The sequence below is a fragment of the Diabrotica virgifera genome, chromosome 4 (genome assembly GCF_917563875.1).
Source record: "Diabrotica virgifera virgifera chromosome 4, PGI_DIABVI_V3a".
Lineage (NCBI taxonomy): Eukaryota > Metazoa > Arthropoda > Insecta > Coleoptera > Chrysomelidae > Diabrotica > Diabrotica virgifera.
In genome coordinates, this window is record NC_065446.1 from 90,054,402 (window position 1) to 90,072,380 (window position 17,979).

Here is a 17,979-nt window from a genome sequence, read left to right on the forward strand (position 1 = left end):
AGTTATTATCGTTTTCTGGGAAATTCGACGAGCCTTTCTTTTAAATTCCTGTCGGATGGGTAAAATTATATTTATGTATGTTTATTGCAAATGGTTACCCTTATATTGGTACTGATCATCTACGTAATAAAGATAAAATTGTTGGTGAACACAAGTGAACACAAAGATACAATTGTGGGTGTAGAGGACCAAATGACGCGTCTTTATACTACAAAAGTAACTTCAAGACGATGGCCTATGTACGTGTTTTATAATACTCTTGACTTGGAAGCAATAAATGCATGGATTATTTATAAAGAAATAACTGGAAGTAGACTCAGTCTTTGTAAGTTTATTCTTCGGCTGTGTGAAGAATTATGGGCCCCATACCTTGCCTCCCGAAATCTGGAACTACGCCTAGCAACACAGGTCTACCAACAACTATCACTGTTACTATCCAAAAACGACAAAAATATCAGTTGAAAATATTTTGTAAAGGAAATCATACTTCCAATCATTGCCGCGGCTGTAACAAGGCAATGTGTGGCAAATATCAAAAACTGCAAACTGTATGGTGTTCCGAATGTTTTTGATAGGCAGCGAATGTGTTAAACAATTAAAGTAAAAAATAAAATCAGATTCTATCGTCTAGAGTAGATTTAATTTCTTTAAACTGAGTTTTAATTGATTAAAGAACGTGGGGCCAAAATGATCCCTTCCGGCTTTCTGGGTAGTTAAGCTGAGCCCGACTTTCTAGTGTTAAGGGTGAATTTTACGGTAAAGCAATGTCAATAACTAGTAATAAATATGTACTAGGATTAGACAGCTACATATATACACAACATGAGTGCAGGATTTGGTTAATTTAGATAATGAAGTTGCAGAGAAAAGTATACATAAAATCTTGTTTTTGCTCTCCTGAAAAGTTTACGATTTCGGGGTTATGGCACTAACGAAGTCGGAGTGCGACATATATAATATCAGTGTTAGACATAAAGTGATCAAAATGATCCGAAAAATATTTTTTCAAATTTAAACTCAGATAAATAATAGTCTTTCGTTTTATACCGCTAACGCGGCTTTGGGATTATAGCAGGTTATTCTGCTATCTCTAGGAAGGTTACAGCGCCAGTGCTGCGTTTCAACTTCCTGCTATTTACCCAAGATACTTATTTTATTCAGGCTGAGTCGACCTCCTGGGGCCTATAGACATTTTTAAAAATGTCTAGATGTTCTCGCTGGCTGACGCTGGGATTCGATCCCTTGCCTACCAGCATGGAAGTCAGCCGGCCTGAGCTATCCGGATGACTTTAGTAAAATTTAAACTTAATTTTACCAAAGAGTATCAGTCAGACGTTGCTTATAAAGTAAATTGTAAAGACTGCAATCCAACATATATAGGACAAACACACCAATATCTACATAGAAGAGTTGGTGCATACAAACAGTATACAAATCAACAAATCAAACACTACAGCCTTAGCTAAGTATTATCTGAAAAATAGCCCTTCTGTTGATTTTGAAAATGTACAGATTTTGGAAAAAGACAATGTCGTGTTCATATTGACAATGATATATCGAACTCATCTCCAAATGCCAACATTGGTCCAAGAAACAAATTCGACATAACATCACCAACACCAACACGGCGAGCATGAGACTTTATGTGGGTCCTTGTATTCTACTCCTCTGCATTCTCCAGGCATACGGTACACTATCAATAAAAAGTAATGAATTTGGGTATAAATGCTTTATTTTCTCATTCTATTAGTTATAATCCAGGATCTACATTCTAGTCATTATGAAGTTACTTTACATAAAAAAAACTGTCCCTGCCGACAGGCAAGTACAAGATTCTATTAAAGACTTAGCTTGTGGCGTGAAGGCTTCCTCCGGTGCTGTCCTAGGTTATCCACAGCTCAATATCTTCTTCGGAAGGCATCAGGTGGTAGTTTGATGTACTGTAGCAATTTAGTTATATGGTGGTTCGGTGGTTGCCTCTGGAGCTATTTAACTGTTCATCGAACCCATGGGTGACTGTCTTGGGAAACTGCTACTTTACCGTTCACGATGTGGTTACATATCTGGGGAACATTCTAGTCTCTGGGCCAAAACAAACATGTTAAGGTTAGGGCCACGCCCTTCTCCTGGGTGCCAATTAGGTCTGTAGTTACTCGATGCTACCTACTTGGCGGAGTTTATAGAAAAATCAGAAAGGAACCAGCATGGTATTTATGAAAGTAAAAGAAATTAACTAAAGGTCAGTAGTATTAGCTGATAACAAAAGAGACATTCTTATAACTGGCAAACTTGAACGTTTTGAAATTACAAAAAATTAATCGCTTTAAAAATTAAACGATTTAAAATGAAAATGACAATAATATTTTCTCAATAAATACTATTCAAGATAATGGAAATAACTTTTCTTATTTTAAATCGGGGATCACTAACTTCATTATAAAATAATTGAAAATGTATATACAGGGTGCACAAAAAGAGTATAGATGATCCGACTAATAAATATTTGCTAAAAATGAAAATCAACAGCTACTTGAGAGGACCTCTAATGGAGTGGGTTTATGAAAATAAATTCTAAAAAGTAGCGGGTTTGCACGCTACAACAAAACTGCAACAAAAAAGTATATTTTAGACAAACCACATAAGAAAGATCAAAATAATATCAATAATAAGACTAATACAAAAGATATCTCCACATATATCACAACTTAATCAATGTTGTTCGTAAATGCGCCTTAAATAGAATTCATCCAAATTATCGCATTCCATTGGAATATCCTGGTACTGTTCAAGATTTCCCCATTAGTCAACGATCTTTTGCATCGTTTGTAGGTCTTGAGGATTACAAATTCAGGACAATTTTGACAGTAGTGGAAAAATACTTTAGAAACTGTTGAAACTATTTTTATTTAGGTGTATCTTGCCCATGACTGGATCTGCAAAAACATTTCTTTTTTATTTCCATACCAGCTGTATTCATGAAACGCCTGCATCTTTCTTAAAAATCCTGTTTCAATTCATCGTCTAAATCAGTAATATTTTGCGTCGCCCTAATTCCTAGATACGTGATATTCATGCTGCCAAATTTTGTAATATTTTGAGGATTAATTGTTTTAACACTAGTTTGTCCCACACATTCTGGATCCATGTAAGTAAGCAATAGATTTTTATAGATTGTGATCATTTCGCTGTGAAAATTTGTGGTAACTACTTTATTCCTTTAAAAAAATTTACTAACTCCACAAATTTTGATAATAGGCCCAGATCCCGCGTACCAAAAAAAGTTTATTAATAACAAGCTAAAAATTTTTTAATAGCTTTACGGTGTCTAGTCGGACAAACTTTGATGTATGGGAACACTGGAACAGGGGAAGTTTTAATTATGGAACGTGATTTTAATTGTGGAACGTGTCATCCTGACAAATTTATGATTGTGAAAACTAACAAGTTGTTTTTAAGCTTATTCAATAGCAAACTTTATATAATATATGAAAAAATGTTTGCTCGACAGATATGTCAGGCATTTTAATAGGTCCGGGACGTAGAACATGTCAAATGACAGGAATTATGTTGGTGGTAAATAGCAGTCTGATTTTTTCATAAGAGTTTAATTAAAGGGTAACAAATCAATTGGAAGTTCTGTCCGACAAAATACATGGAACGTTTTCGTAGTCTGACGTTCGAAACCTGTAACCTGTTCCACAATTAAAACTTCCCCTGTTCCAATGTTCCTGTATATCAAAGTTTGTCCTACTAGACACCATTAAGCTATTAACAAATTTTCAGCTTGCTATTAATAAACTTGTTTTTAGTACGCGGGATCCAGGACTAAAAACCCATTCTAAAAATAGGTAACAAATTTTTCGTTCAAATTTTTCCATTAATTTTGATTTTATTAATACGAGCATTGTTGAAGTTAAGCATCAAAAATTTTTTATTTTTAATCAACGTTTGTGTATGGTACACGAGATACATGCGTTATGGACAACGTTAAAATTATCATCTACAACGATAATTTATCGTACACCTTTAAGATCCTCTGCTCTTGGCCTGATTATCCGGTGGCAGAATACTGTGCACCAGTGTGGCTAAATAGCAGGCATACCCACCTGGTCGACATCCAACTAAACCGTGCTATGCGTATGATAACAGGCACAATTAAGCCCACCCCTACAGTGTGGCTACCTACCCTTAGTAATATAGCACCACCCAACCTACGCCGCGAACATGCATTGGTTAAAGAATATAACAAAATAATGGACAGTCGCCAGCTTCTAGTCCACAACGACATCCCCGATATTCTTGGAAACCGTCTCCGATCCAGGTTACCCCCTCTGCAATCTGCTCAAGCGCTGCAACAATCCAACTTTGACTTAAATACCCGATGGAGAGAAGATTGGGAAAGTACGACAGATTCGAATTACCATAGTCTTCCGGACATCATCATCAGGAAAACCTGGCGAATTTGAACGTCCCCGTAAGATTTGGGCAGCCTTAATCGAATTCAAACAAACTGTGGAAGATGCGCCGACTACCTCTACAGATGGGGTAAACTCCCCTCGCCTTCTTGTGACTGCGGAGCTGCAAGACAGACGATCAGTCACCTTGTTCAGGACTGCCCACGCAGAGCATACACAGGCGACCCTATAGACTTTGTAATGGCAACCGAAGGGTCAATCGAATATATAAAAAACTGGACATCTCTTTGTGATGCATTGTATAATGCATAAATCTAAATAAATTATCGGGTTTAAATCGGCAGACTAGGAGGAAATATAACTTTTATCTCTCTCTATTAAGAGGGAACATAATTCTATTATCTCTGTCAGTAGCTCTGGCTAATTTTGTAATAGGAACGATAATTTTTTTCCGTATCTGTCTCTACTGCGCGCCAAAATTCACGCGTAATTTTCAATAATTAAATAATGTTAAATTATAATTTCAGTCATAATGAAAAAAAAAATCGATTGTTCTTTTGTTCTTTAAGGTTACTCTTAGAACATCTGAAATAAAAACCTTTTCTTTTTTGGAAATTGAAGTTTTTTAAAGATTAAGAAAATTAAACTAGTAGTGAGTATTGCCTCCTCTGGTATTTTACGATCTGGTATTAACGATCCCTCATACTGAGAATTACCGTTCTTAATTTTACATCTTGATCAATTTGTTATGAAATTTCAACTAATCGCAAAAACAGTTGGTCTAATAAATGTGCTTGGTGCATTACATAGTTTTCGTAGTCGTCTCCCTACGATGTCCCAAAGGTGTTCTATAGACGGCCGGAGTGATGACGTAGAAGTGTCAAATTTTATTGACATATATGTCAGATTTTTCCAAACCTTTCCAAACAAACGTTGTTTAGTGTGGCAAATTTGTATTTTTTTTATTGTTTTTTCAGTTTTTACAGAGAATATTTCCGTTTTTTGCAATATTTAAGTATTGTTATAGTTACTACAATAATTTTACAAGATTGTGTAAATAATAAAGCATGATGTTTTATATAAATAGCAATAAAATGTATGTATGGGTGAAGTAAGGTTTAGGAGACCGAATTAAGATAGTGAAATTAAATAAACACTATAATTAAACATAAAAAATGGCACAGGAAGCAAAATTTCAACTTTATACCAATTAAAAAGTGTTGAGATTCGGTAAACACTATCTTTTCAACGTGTTTACAATGTTTGTTTGGAAAGTGATCATAACACTGAATATAGCTGCAGTTAGCCATGACGTCACACTCCGGCCGTCTATTGGGTTGAGGCTGGAAACCATGGCAGGAATCCCAACCTCCTGACGATACTGCTTCACAATTCTTGGTATTATCTTGCATATACATGCAATTATCCCCAATAAATGGTGCAAATGTCATTTGCACCATTTAAAGATGCTCTTCTAAAAGCTCTGGTATGTACTTGTGTGATGTAAGCCGCCCACGATCTATTCTAACTAACTCCGTACGAACCATTAAATTAACCCCAACCAACACCATTACCAAGCCGCCACCATACTGTCTTACACTGTGCGTAGCGTTCTCCAGCTCTTCTGTATACTCTGTTCCATCTGTCGTCAGAAAAAAGACAGTACCTGGATTCATCGGTGAATATTCTTCCTCAATCGTCATTATAGCAAAAAACATGTTCACGAGCAAAATGCAATCTTTTCGTTCTATGATCTCTGGTCAATAACACAGGTCTGCGACCAAAAAATTGTTTAAAATTTAATAAGTGATTTTCATTATGTTTTCAACAATGATGCCGGGAAAAATAGTGAAAAAATTCCATCACGTACAGTTATTTCACAAAATGATAATAAAGAGTTATTCGGAGAAAGTGATTTTCATACTGTTTTCAACGCTGATTTCGAAAAAAATAGTGAAAACATTCTATCAAATACAGTTATTTCACAAAAATAAAGAGTAATTATGAGAAAGCAGCAGTATTTTGTACAATACTACGATCCTGGCACAACCGATCCCCATTCCATTCTTACAATTTGAGCTGAAGGATTTAGTAAGAGATCTAGGCCTTTCTAAAGAATTGGCAGAAGTTTTAGGATCTAGAATAAAAAGTAAACATATGCTGGTTCCGGATACATCTTTCTCTTGGTATCGATGTACGGAAAGGGAATTTGTATCTTTTTTCTCCCAAGAAGATGACCTGGTGTTAAGCAAACTCTGCTACTCAGACCACAAATGTACACTATGTGGTGATTTAAAAGTTATTTCAATGCTGCTTGGTCAACAAAGTGGCTATACAAAGTTCCCTTGATTTCTCTATGAATGAGACAGTAGAGACAGAAAGCAACACTACATAAAAAATATTGGGCCCTGAGAGAAAGCTACAAGTAGGAGTTAAAAATGTTAATAGGAAAAGCTTTGTGGATCCCAAAAAGGTCATACTTCCACCACTTCACATTAAGTTAGGGCTGATTAAACAATTTTTCAAGGCACTGAATAAAGAAGGGGAGTGTTTCAGATATCTTTGTGGACAGTATCCTGGTTTATCCACGGCAAAACTAAAGGAAGAAATCTTTGTCGGACTGAACATTAGAAAACTATTGAGAGATCCCAACTTTGTGACCAAAATGAAAAGGCGACTTGGACAACTTTTAAATTAGGTGTTACCGATTTCCTCGGTAACAAAAGAGATCCAAACTACAAGACAATCGTCGCAGACATGATCGACAACTTTAAGAAGTTTGGCTGTAACATGAGCATTATAAGCTTTACTTTCTCCACTCACATCTTGAGTACTTCCCGGCAAACATTGGTGATGTCAGTGAAAAGCAGGGCGAAAGATTTCACCGAGACAACAAAGAAATGGAAAGAAGATACCAAGGAAGATGAAACGTTAGCATGATAGCAGACTACTGCTGGGTGATGAAAAGAAATGATCCTCAACGAGTCCACAGCCGGAAAAGCAGTAAAAGAAGCTTCGACAGAAAGCGTTAGCGTTATTATAAGGACTTTTGAGCTTAAAAAATAAATGTAAGTGTACCGGCAATGTAGATTAGAACATGACTAATAAATAAAATAAATTTTATAACGTTGGAAAGAGGTGACAAGTTGCTTACATTTTGTTATTATACCCAAATATACCCCCTAATTTGTGAGAAAACCTGACGTGATAAGACAAAAATGGTTTACATTTTTGAAATCAGCGCTGAAAATTACATCAAAGTTAGTTGTCAAATTTCAAACAACTTTAAAAAAATATTTTTTGCAGGCCTGTGTAATGGGCCAATTGGTGCCCTTCCAGGGCGCAGGTCGTTTGCGACAGGTCTTTTCCTTATCGTATTTTGGCTGATTCTAAAATTACAATGATCAAAAAATTCAGTTTGTAGAGAAGTACTGGTAACAAACCTATGTCTGAGGGTACGAACTGTCAAAAACCGGTCTTGATTAGGAGTTATAAACCTTCTACGACCTTGACCGTGTCTTCTTGAGTTACTTTCAGTAGGTAACAGTAAAACGTGTTAATAATCTTGAAATGGTTGACTGAGTAACATTAAACCGTTCAGCGAGTTCCACGTAACGGTGTCCTTCTCCGCGAAGAGTAACGATTCTAGTACACAATCAATTTCTGACAAATTTCGATTTTCTTGCTGCTGGTGGTTCATTTCAAAGGAAAAAACACTAAATATATAATAAACTTGAAAAGCGCCTTTGAATATTCACCACAACGTATTCCAACTCAACTAAATTCGAATTAAAGTGAAGCACAACTAGCATGCATTTAATTTGTTTGAAAAAACCGATAAAAACATCAGTATTTTTTATCGTTCTTTTGATAAATTTTACAATATACCGGTGGTAAGAATAATATATGATCATAAAAATAGAAACATTAAAATTATTTGATTTACCAGGATTTTTGAAATTATGCGTTAATTGTGGCGCGCAGTGTATATTATATTATACAGGGTGTAACAAAAATACAGGTCATAAATTTAATCACATATTCTGGGACCAAAAATAATTCGATTGAACTTAACTTACCTTAGTACAAACGTGCACATAAAAAAAGTTACAGCCCATTTAATTTACAAAATAAAAATCGATTTTTTCGACTGTATCAAAAACTATTGGATTTTTTATTAAAAATGGACATGTGGCATTATTATGGCAGTAGTATCTTAAGAATAAAATTATAGTGAAATTTGGACACCCCATAAAAATTTTATGGGGGTTTTGTTCCTTTAAACCCCCCCAAACTTTTGTGTACGTTCCAATTAAATTATTATTGTAGTACCATTATTTAAACACAATATTTTTAAAACTTTTTTGCCTCTTAGTACTTTTTCGAAAAATCAGTTTTTATCGAGATATTTCGAATATTTGTCAAATCCACCACATATTTGTATATGGTTAAGTACGATTATGGAGACTTGGTAATAATATGAACATTTATTTTTATGATTTGCATTTTTAGGGATATTTTGAACCATGTTAAAAATCACATCTCGATAAAAGGTTCCTTTTCGAAAAAATACAAAGAGGCAAAAAAGTTTTAAAAACACCGTGTTTAACTAATGGTACCGCACTAATATTTTAATTGGAACGTACACAAACATTTGGGGGGTTTAAAAGAACAAAACCCCCATAAATTTTTTATGTAAACATATTGAAAAATAAGCCTCAACTCGATAAAAACTGCATTATCGAAAAAATACTAAGAGGCAAAAAAGTTTTAAAAACATTGTGTTTAACTAAAGGTGCCACAATAATAATTTAATTGAGACATACACAAAAGTTTGGGGGGTTTAAGGGAACAAAATCCCCATAAAATTTTTATGGGGTGCAAAAATTTCACTATAATTTTTCTTTAAGATGTTCCTGCCATAAGCATACCACATGTCAATTTTCAATAAAAAATCTCCAATAATTTTCGATTTATTCAAAAAAATCGATTTTCATTTTGTAACTTCAAAGGGCTGTAACTTTTTTATGTGCATATTTGTACTAAGGTAAGTTAGGTTCATTCGAACTATTTTTGGTCCCAGAATATGTGATTTAATTTATGACCTGTATTTTTGTTACACCCTGTATAGAGTGTAAGTGTATGTTATTTTATATTTCCTTGCAGAAATCCAACACCGGGTAATGATCCAGTTCTAAACATAACTTGGCCTCCGATAACTGATAACAACAATATACCTTACTTATCGTTAGGAGACGAAATAAAGATTAATTATAACTACAAAAAGGAATATATTGAATTTTGGGATAATTTAGAGAAGGAAGTAAAATATAAAGACATGTTACTATAATAAATATAAAAAATATACTATAGGCTTCATTTTGGAACAATCGGTTCATTCAGCTCGGAAATATTTTGACAGAATCATATTCACAAAACAACACAAAAATTGATATATTTATTTTTAGCTCAGATAAACATACTGTTGCAAACCTTTTTAATTAAAAAAAAAAGAGTGTGTGTGTACTTTGTACGCACCTAAAAATTTATACTTCTATTATATAATTTCAACAAAATAAATATATTTTATACAGTTTATTTGTATTTTATTTAAATATTCCATTAATTTTAATACTTACCTACAATCCGATAAGCGAGAGCTGGCGGGTGACCTTGCGCGAAATTACACAATGAGAAATACACAATACGAGAAGCTCACCCGCCAGCTCTCGCTTGTCGTATTGTACTACTTTACGAAAAATTTCGTTAAAATAATACAAAAAATTTAAAAAGTACGCTAGGTAACAATAGAATAAAATTAACACCAAAATGAATTATTTTGGCAGATTGTACAAACAATATCAAGATTACAAGTAAACAGGGAGAAGTGTACTTTTTAAGTGTGAAAAATAAATAATTCCTAGCTGAGCGCGTTCGGCTTATAAAGCTATCTTCAGAGCTATGCTACAATAAAAAGGTCTCTAATGAAATAATTGATCTTAGAATTCAAAAGTTTAACTTACGTCAAAAAGTTCAAAATACCACTATGAAGAGAGATGGATCCCATGTACGATATAAAAATACTTCTATTTCTTATGCAGTCTTTTTACTAATGGAAAAAAACCTTGTCTGTCTGTTGAAAAAATTGCTCAATTTTGTTGTTGGTTTTTATAGCCGGAAGAGTTAAAAACATCAAATACGAGCACAAAGGACTTTCACACAAAATTAAATTACATATAACGAATATTTGATCATGGTAAGGTCAAGAAACCTTACCATCTGAAGTGTACGGGGTCAGCATGCAGAATGGTGGCATGATGGAGGATTTTAATGACAGCCGACACAGACAGGGTGTGCTCGTTAAGGTGCTTTCACTTTTTCTCATATCAAGTGACAGTTTACATATGACATTTTAGCAATTTAATTGAACAACTTTTTAACAAAGTCTGTAGTTACATAAATCTGGTTTTTAAAAAATAATGAAATACATATTGAGAAAAGACTTAAACTTAAGGTCCAAGATAAATCAGTTGACAAGCTATCCTTCAAAAACTGAACTAGAATCTTTTTTTTTTATAAATTAATATAGGATGTAAAGACACTTGATGGTGAAGTTTTTTTCTATTATTGAATAAGTCACAAATGTCATTAAGTGCACTATGGGTGTATCGAAGATGGAAAATAAATTAAGAATTAATTTTTGAGAAACATGATTTTGTTAAAAATAAGCTGCCAAATGATTAATTACAAATATTGTTTTATAACGTTAATTTAGTAATAAATTAAAATTTTTAAAAAAATTTATCTTTTGATTGTATGAGGTCAAACTTCTTCCTCCAGAGTCTCCCACAAGAGTCTGAATAAAGGTTTATAGTTGTAATTAAGATTGATTTGTGTATTTAAGCAAACATCAGGATTAAGTTTCATTTCCTTAGTTATCTCTAGATCTTCTAAAAGGTTCATTTGTCTATAGTTTTTGGTTGGTATGTTATGTAAAATTTACTGTTTTTGGAAGGAGAGAAGAAATGGTTGCTAAATTTAACGTGATAACCAAAATTGGATTTTTATGGATTGTTGAGATGTTCCTTGATCCTCCGAGAAAGGGTCCTCATAGTTCTGCCCACATAAGTCATGTTACAATCCCCACAAGACAGCTTACAAAAACCACTTTTATTTAGTTTGTCGATTTTATCTTTGGTGTGGCTGAAGATGAATTTGATGTTATTTTTGGTTTTGAAAGAGATGTTTAGGTTACTATTACAAAGTAATCTTGATACTTTTTCTGAAATTGGCCCTAAGTAGGATAAGGATCTATAAATAGATGTAGTGTTGGGTTCGTTTTCTATGTTAAAAGCTTGGTTTAGTCTCTTTTTGAGTATTGACCTTCCAATGACCTTATCTACAGTAGAAGCCATTGTTGTTTGCTATTTGTTTAATAATTAAGATTTCGTTGTTGTAATTGCCTTATGTTGAAAAGGATGGTTAGATGATATGGGTATTAATATGGTCAGTTTGAGTAGGTTTTCTAAATACTGAGTATTCTAGAGTAGTAGAAGATAAAGAAACGGAAGATGAATATTCTTTTTGATGGTTAGGTCTAGAAAATTGATCATGTTGTTGGTTTCTAGCTCTAATCTGAATTTAATTGCTGGATGTAGGTTATTAATTATTGAAAGAATGTTGTTAGGTTGAAGGAGGACCTTCTATAAATGCTAAAATATCATCCACATATCTGTACCATAGAATTATGTGTGAATGTGAATGGACAAAAGTATTTTCAAGAGAATCTAGAAAAAGATCTGCAAGTAGTGGAGATAAAGGATTTCCCATTGCTAGACCCTCTGGTTGTCTGTAAATTTTGTTGTTGAAGATGAAGAAATCTTGAGAAAGGCAAAATTGAAGTAGTGAGGTGATTTGAGAACATTTGTTAGGGTCTATGTTCTTTGAACTTAGAAGATTGTTGACAATTGGAATGGTTTCTAGTCTAGGAACATTAGTGAAAAGATTAGTTACGTCAAAAGAGACCATAGTAAAATTGATGGATTCGACCGTTACTTGATGGTAGTTCATTTTATCTCACAATAAAACACTGAAAAACGTTTGTTTTTCTATACTTCCACAAAATTTATTACAACTATGTTATTACTAGAGCTGTTTCGACCCTTGAGAAAGGTACTTTGCCGAAACCGCTCTAGTAATAACATAGTTGTAATAAATTTTGTGGAAGTATAGAAAAACAAACGTTTTTCAGTGTTTTATTGTGACATAGTAAAATTGTTTGTAAGGTTAGTTGAAGAAAGTTTGGATATTAAATCAAGAGTGTTTTTGATAGTTTATTTCGGAGTATAATTAAGAAGATGCTGGAGAAGGGTGTTTTTGGAGAAGGGTAAATTTGGCTAATGGAGCTAGTGGAGTATTGACAAAACTGACTACATGTCTTATTGGAACATTGACCTTATGGATTTTGGGAAGACCGTAGAGTCGTGGCAATGAAGGATTGCTAGAACTCAAAGTTTTTGGGTTGATTCTAGATTCTTGAAATAAATTTGTAGCATTTGAGATGTTAGTTTTTAGTTCATTTATCATTTTGTTCATTGAATTTTTGTTGAGTTGAATGAATGCGTTGTCAGATAGAAAATACTCTATTTCCGACGAAGACAAATCCAAAAACACAAAAATTATAATAAATATATTTACTAAAAATAACAATATATTTTTTTCACACTCGATTTTCAATGATACATACGTAACTTGAAAGATTTATCAACTAACTTCAGATTGTCGTTTTTAGGTATCTTGTCGGTGTGCGCGTACTTTACTGTCGTTTGTATAAAAATTCACTCTCAACATTTTTCCCAATCGCGGCAGAAGAAGTATGTATAACTCTAAAAAGAAGAAAAAGCATGAATAATGGGAGTGTCTTCATTAATTTTGGTCAAAACCTTTGTATTCGTAAAAATTAATCATTAAATGAGCATTCATCAATTAATAAAAACAATCAAACATAAATGTTTATTTAAACCTGTGTTTTAAGCGATGCAGTTTTATTTTGTTGATAAGCTATTTGGTGAATTATTATTTAATGTACAATTAATAATCGCTATGAGCACATGTGCTTGGTTGAATATTTACTTCTAATCACTTTCAGTCAAAGAAAATCTGATTATATTAGTCCGTTCTTTAACGGTAAAATATTGCAAAACCTCTAAATTTTAAAGAACCGCTTGGATTGACATGAAATTTGGCATACACATAGCTAACAAGTCAAAGAAAAAAAGTGATATTGTGCCGATATGTGCTTTTGCCCTGGGGGTGGTTTTCACCCCCTCTTGTGGGTGAAAAAATATTCGTCCAAAGAAAGTCAGGAAATCGATAAACTGGCTAATTTTAAGTAACTTTTGTTCTATAGAGTTTTTTCACTAAGTCAATACTTTTCAAGTTATTTGGCAGTGAATATGTTCATTTTTTCAACAAAATAACCATGCTTTTAGACGGTTAATCGCAAATCACTCAAATAGTAAGTATTTTGTCGAAAAAACATTCTTAGCAAAAATATAGCCTGTAAAAAATTTAAAAAAATGGTGTATATATCACGTCTCTACACCTAGTAGAAGCAGAGTTATAGCTAATGAAAAATAGGTTCATATTCGTCAAATTCCAAATGGAATACTTTAACGTGAAATAACCAAAAATGAAGCACATCTCGGGGAATAGTTATTACATCTTATTTAAAGAGTTTAAAAAAAGCTTCATTTTTGTTTAAAAAAAAAAAAAAAATTCTAGCATCAAAATTAAACAAGTTACGCTCAAAATAAAGTTAGTCTCTTTTGGTTTTGGTAAAAAAATCGAGAAAATCACCCCTAATTAGTATCTTAAATGAACTTAATCGTTACGACTTCACACGTTTCTTGACTCGTGTATATATTGTTTATATGATCTGTAAGTTTCATCGGTTCAAAGTCCTTATTATTGAAAGGGCTGTAGTTAAAAGGGGTTTGAACGAGTCACTGATCACGAATGTATGCAAATTTCGAAACACCAAATCTCAATCAATTTTTGTTTAACAGAAAAACAAAAAAATACATGATATTCAGAAAAGCAAATCTGACTTTTTTTGTTTTTCGAGATTTTTGGTATCTCTAACAATTTTGGAAAAGTGCTTAATTTTTTGGATATTTTACGTCGAAATATTCTATTTGAAATTTGGTGAATATGAATCTACTTTTCATTGGCTATAACTCTGGTTCTGCGAGATCCAGAGACCTAACGCGTACACCATTTTTTTTTACTTTTTTATAGGCTATATTTTTGCTAAGAACGTTTTTTTGACAAAATACTAACTTTTTGAGTTATTTGCGAGAAACCGTCTAAAAATGTGGTTATTTTTTTGAAAAATGAACATATTCACTCGCAAATAACTCAAAAAGTGTTGACTTGGTGAAAAAGCTCTATAGAACAAAAGTTACTTTAAATTAGTCAGTTTACCCATTTCCGGACTTATTTTGGACATATATTTTTTCACCCCCAAGAGGAGGTGAAAGTCACCCCCAAGGCAAAAGCACACATCGGCACAATATCACTTTTTTTCTTTGATACGTAAGCTATACGTATGCCAAATTTCATGTCAATCCAAGCGGTTCTTTAAAATTTAGAGCAAAAACCGTGAAAGAATGGACTATATGGAACGGTGTAAAAAACGGTTATAACACCAAACGGTTTCTAAAACAAAAAAAGAGCTCTAACCTTTTAAGTACCCTTCAAGACTTTTCATTCACGTGAACAAACTAAAGGCGCCGCAAAAAAGTGTGACCAACCATTTTGTTACACCATGTACCTATAGGTTATCTCTTTCTCATAGGCTCTTTTCAGTGCGTCACACGTTTTCGATTTATTTCTAACGCATTAAGCTGGAAGCGACAGAAAAATAGTATATTGTACAACAAGAGAGAAAAAAGACATATTTCTCACGAGCGCAGAAGTTTGTTGCGCAAATCAAGCGAGAGAGAAATTTGTCATTTTCTCTCGTGTTGGACACTGTACTTTTTCTATGGATGCGTTTTTGTCAATAGTTCAAACTTCAAAATTAAATAATTTAGGTGCTTTTAGATATATTATATGCCTAAATTGAAATAATAGTACATTGTTTACCGGGTAGGAAAAGCTTAATATTCCTGGACGACTGTGAAGATTGCTAAGTCGAGGCGCAAGCCGAGACTTAGCAACACAGAGTCTAGGAATGTGGCTTTTCCTACGAGGTAAACATACTATTTTTCCGCAAATCGTTTAAAATTCGACAGATATTGATTGATTTTAAAAAAACGCGATAATTTTATTCCCAAATAAATGGTGCTTTGAAATTCCTAATAAAATTACTTGGGTTACTATGGAAACGTATTGAGGTTGAATTATCATTTATGTAGAACACTAACAACTGTACGGAAATATCATTTCCTTACAGTAAGGAAATGACTTTTCGTTACAGTAAGGAAGTCCTGACTTTTTCTTCAAGAAATTTTGACAGGAATGTCAAAATTTCCTGGCGATTTGCGGAAAAATACATATATACACATAGGTATTTAATATTCTTAATATTTATATAGTTTATTTATTTAAAATTATAATTCTCAGTTGAACAGTCTTAAAAGGTAATTTTTGATAAGTTTTGACAAGTTTGAACCCATTTTGTTTGACAAAAATAATTGTGTTTGTATTGTGCATGTTACCATGGAAATGGCGATCATATGTATGTAAACCGGCGGTGAATCTGTGAGAAAAATTATTTCTCACTGCAATGGCCGACTTTTCTCACTGCCTGAGAAATTGTTAATTTTGAATGTATGTAAGTAGTGAGAGAAGTTGCACATTGTATAGCATCCATAGAAAAACGTACTTCCGTGATTACAGTCATTTCTAACATTTATTCTAGCTGTTGATAGATGGCGCTATAATCGAACAAAAAATGATTTACGAATTATATATACGACTGTACAATTTATAGGACTATACAAATCAAAGAAAATACCATTTTATAAATGCAGTAAACAGTAATTGATTTGTTTTACTACCAAATTGCAAATAAAAGGGTTATACTGCAATACCCTTTTCATATTTGGCTGATTCTTGATTACGATTCTGACAACTGTCACTGTCAGATTTAACTAAAATGTCATGTTATAAATGTGTATTATCCATAACCTGTGTTATCACGGACTTACCTTTTTTTTCTCTCACTTGTGACGCACTGAAAAATGCCTCTGAAAAGGACCATATTAGCTTTTATACCAAACTTATCATTTTTTCGTATCTTAATTTTAACTTATATGTATAGAATAATCTCAACATTTGTATATGGCTTTTATTTTGGCTGGATCAAAAACTCTGTTTCGGTTCGTTGCAACTTCAAGCAAATTTAATCTTTTATCTTTTGCCAAACGTCTGATCGCAAAATGAAAATATGCGTAGTGTTCAAACATGTAATCCACCATAACATCGTGGTCTTGTTTTTGAATAGACCCAAACAGACCGGTGCCAGTGGTTTGTCGGACTGTTTTGAACAGTGTTCTTAAATACTTCTTGAACTCGGTGTCGCTGACTTCGAAGTATATTTTTTCGATACCTAACGCAGTTTTTAAGGAAAGTCCAACTTTGATTTCATCTGGATTAAAGTCAGTGTGATTAAGGACAAAAAAATCCTCGCCTTGTGTTATTACGTGATGATAGTTTAAACCTGGGGGACAAATACCGTTAGGTTTACTATGATTCAGATGCGCGAATGGTTCCATTGTTATTATAGAATTAGATATATTTAACAGTTCAGAACAAGCTGTAAAGTCAGTTTCATCATCAGTCAATGGGGGATTGTAGACCATTAGGTAAATGTCGCCTATAGTTTTTGCAGTTTGACCCATTAACTTCTCAACTGACTCTGTTTTTGAATTCCCTGTTCGGGGATCCACGTAAGTGTAGTTTACTGTATCAAAGGATCCGCCATATTGAAATCCTTGTACCACCATGCAATTAAAACCGTTGTCTATGGATAGAGCCACCGGCATATCATGTTCAAGGCTTCGACTTATTAAATAATACATCTCTCTGTAAATCGTAGCTAAACGGCCTGGAATTTGCCGCCTGTTTTCTACATAAGCCTCCGAATATAGTTTGCCATTGGTCAAGTTTCTGTCTTTAATAATTTTGTTAACAATATCCACGATACGTAGTCGAAGACGGTAGGCAGAGGTTTTGTACATCAGAGGCAATAAGGCCATTTGAATGTCTTCATCATTGAAGTGTAAAGATGTCAATCCAAAATATCTCAGAAATACTTCACCAATAGAGGGACCGCAACTATTCTGACAACGCCATTTTATCTTAGGCATATCTAAATATTTTTCGTAGACAGTTGGCTTAGATGTATAAAGGGTTTCCTTGCATTCTTCTGTAATCGAGTTTGGGCTTTGTGCTCCACAGATTATAGGGACTACAACCGACCATGTGATTAATGTGAGTTTCTGAAAAGAAAATATAAGTTGCGTTGTAATATGTAAACTGTTTAGTTTTCATGTAA

The 17,979-nt window shown here is 33.4% G+C and overlaps 2 protein-coding genes across 7 annotated transcripts in view; one reads left to right on the forward strand and one right to left on the reverse strand.

Moving 5' to 3' along the window:
* LOC126883057 (esterase FE4-like) overlaps nt 1–10,011 on the forward strand; it is a 197,700-nt gene extending 187,689 nt beyond the window's left edge. Inside the window, exon 10 of one of the 2 annotated variants that reach the window (XM_050648252.1) lies at nt 9,582–10,011. In XM_050648252.1, the coding sequence (XP_050504209.1) occupies nt 9,582–9,765 (184 nt within the window). In that variant the 3' untranslated portion in view covers nt 9,766–10,011. The remainder of the gene's footprint in view (nt 1–9,581) is intronic. The other variant, XM_050648253.1, reaches the window with a different exon arrangement.
* The window catches only part of LOC114337611 (uncharacterized), a 1,328,959-nt gene that overhangs the window by 68,678 nt on the left and 1,242,302 nt on the right, over nt 1–17,979 (reverse strand). For 2 of the 5 annotated variants that reach the window (XM_050648254.1, XM_050648257.1), the window contains one exon: nt 11,893–17,923. The exons of 1 other annotated variant lie outside the window; for it this stretch is intronic. In XM_050648254.1, the coding sequence (XP_050504211.1) occupies nt 16,751–17,923 (1,173 nt within the window). In that variant the 3' untranslated portion in view covers nt 11,893–16,750. Of the gene's footprint in view, nt 1–11,892; nt 17,924–17,979 lie in introns of those variants that run through there. 2 more of the 5 variants (XR_007697478.1, XM_050648258.1) reach the window with 2 other exon arrangements.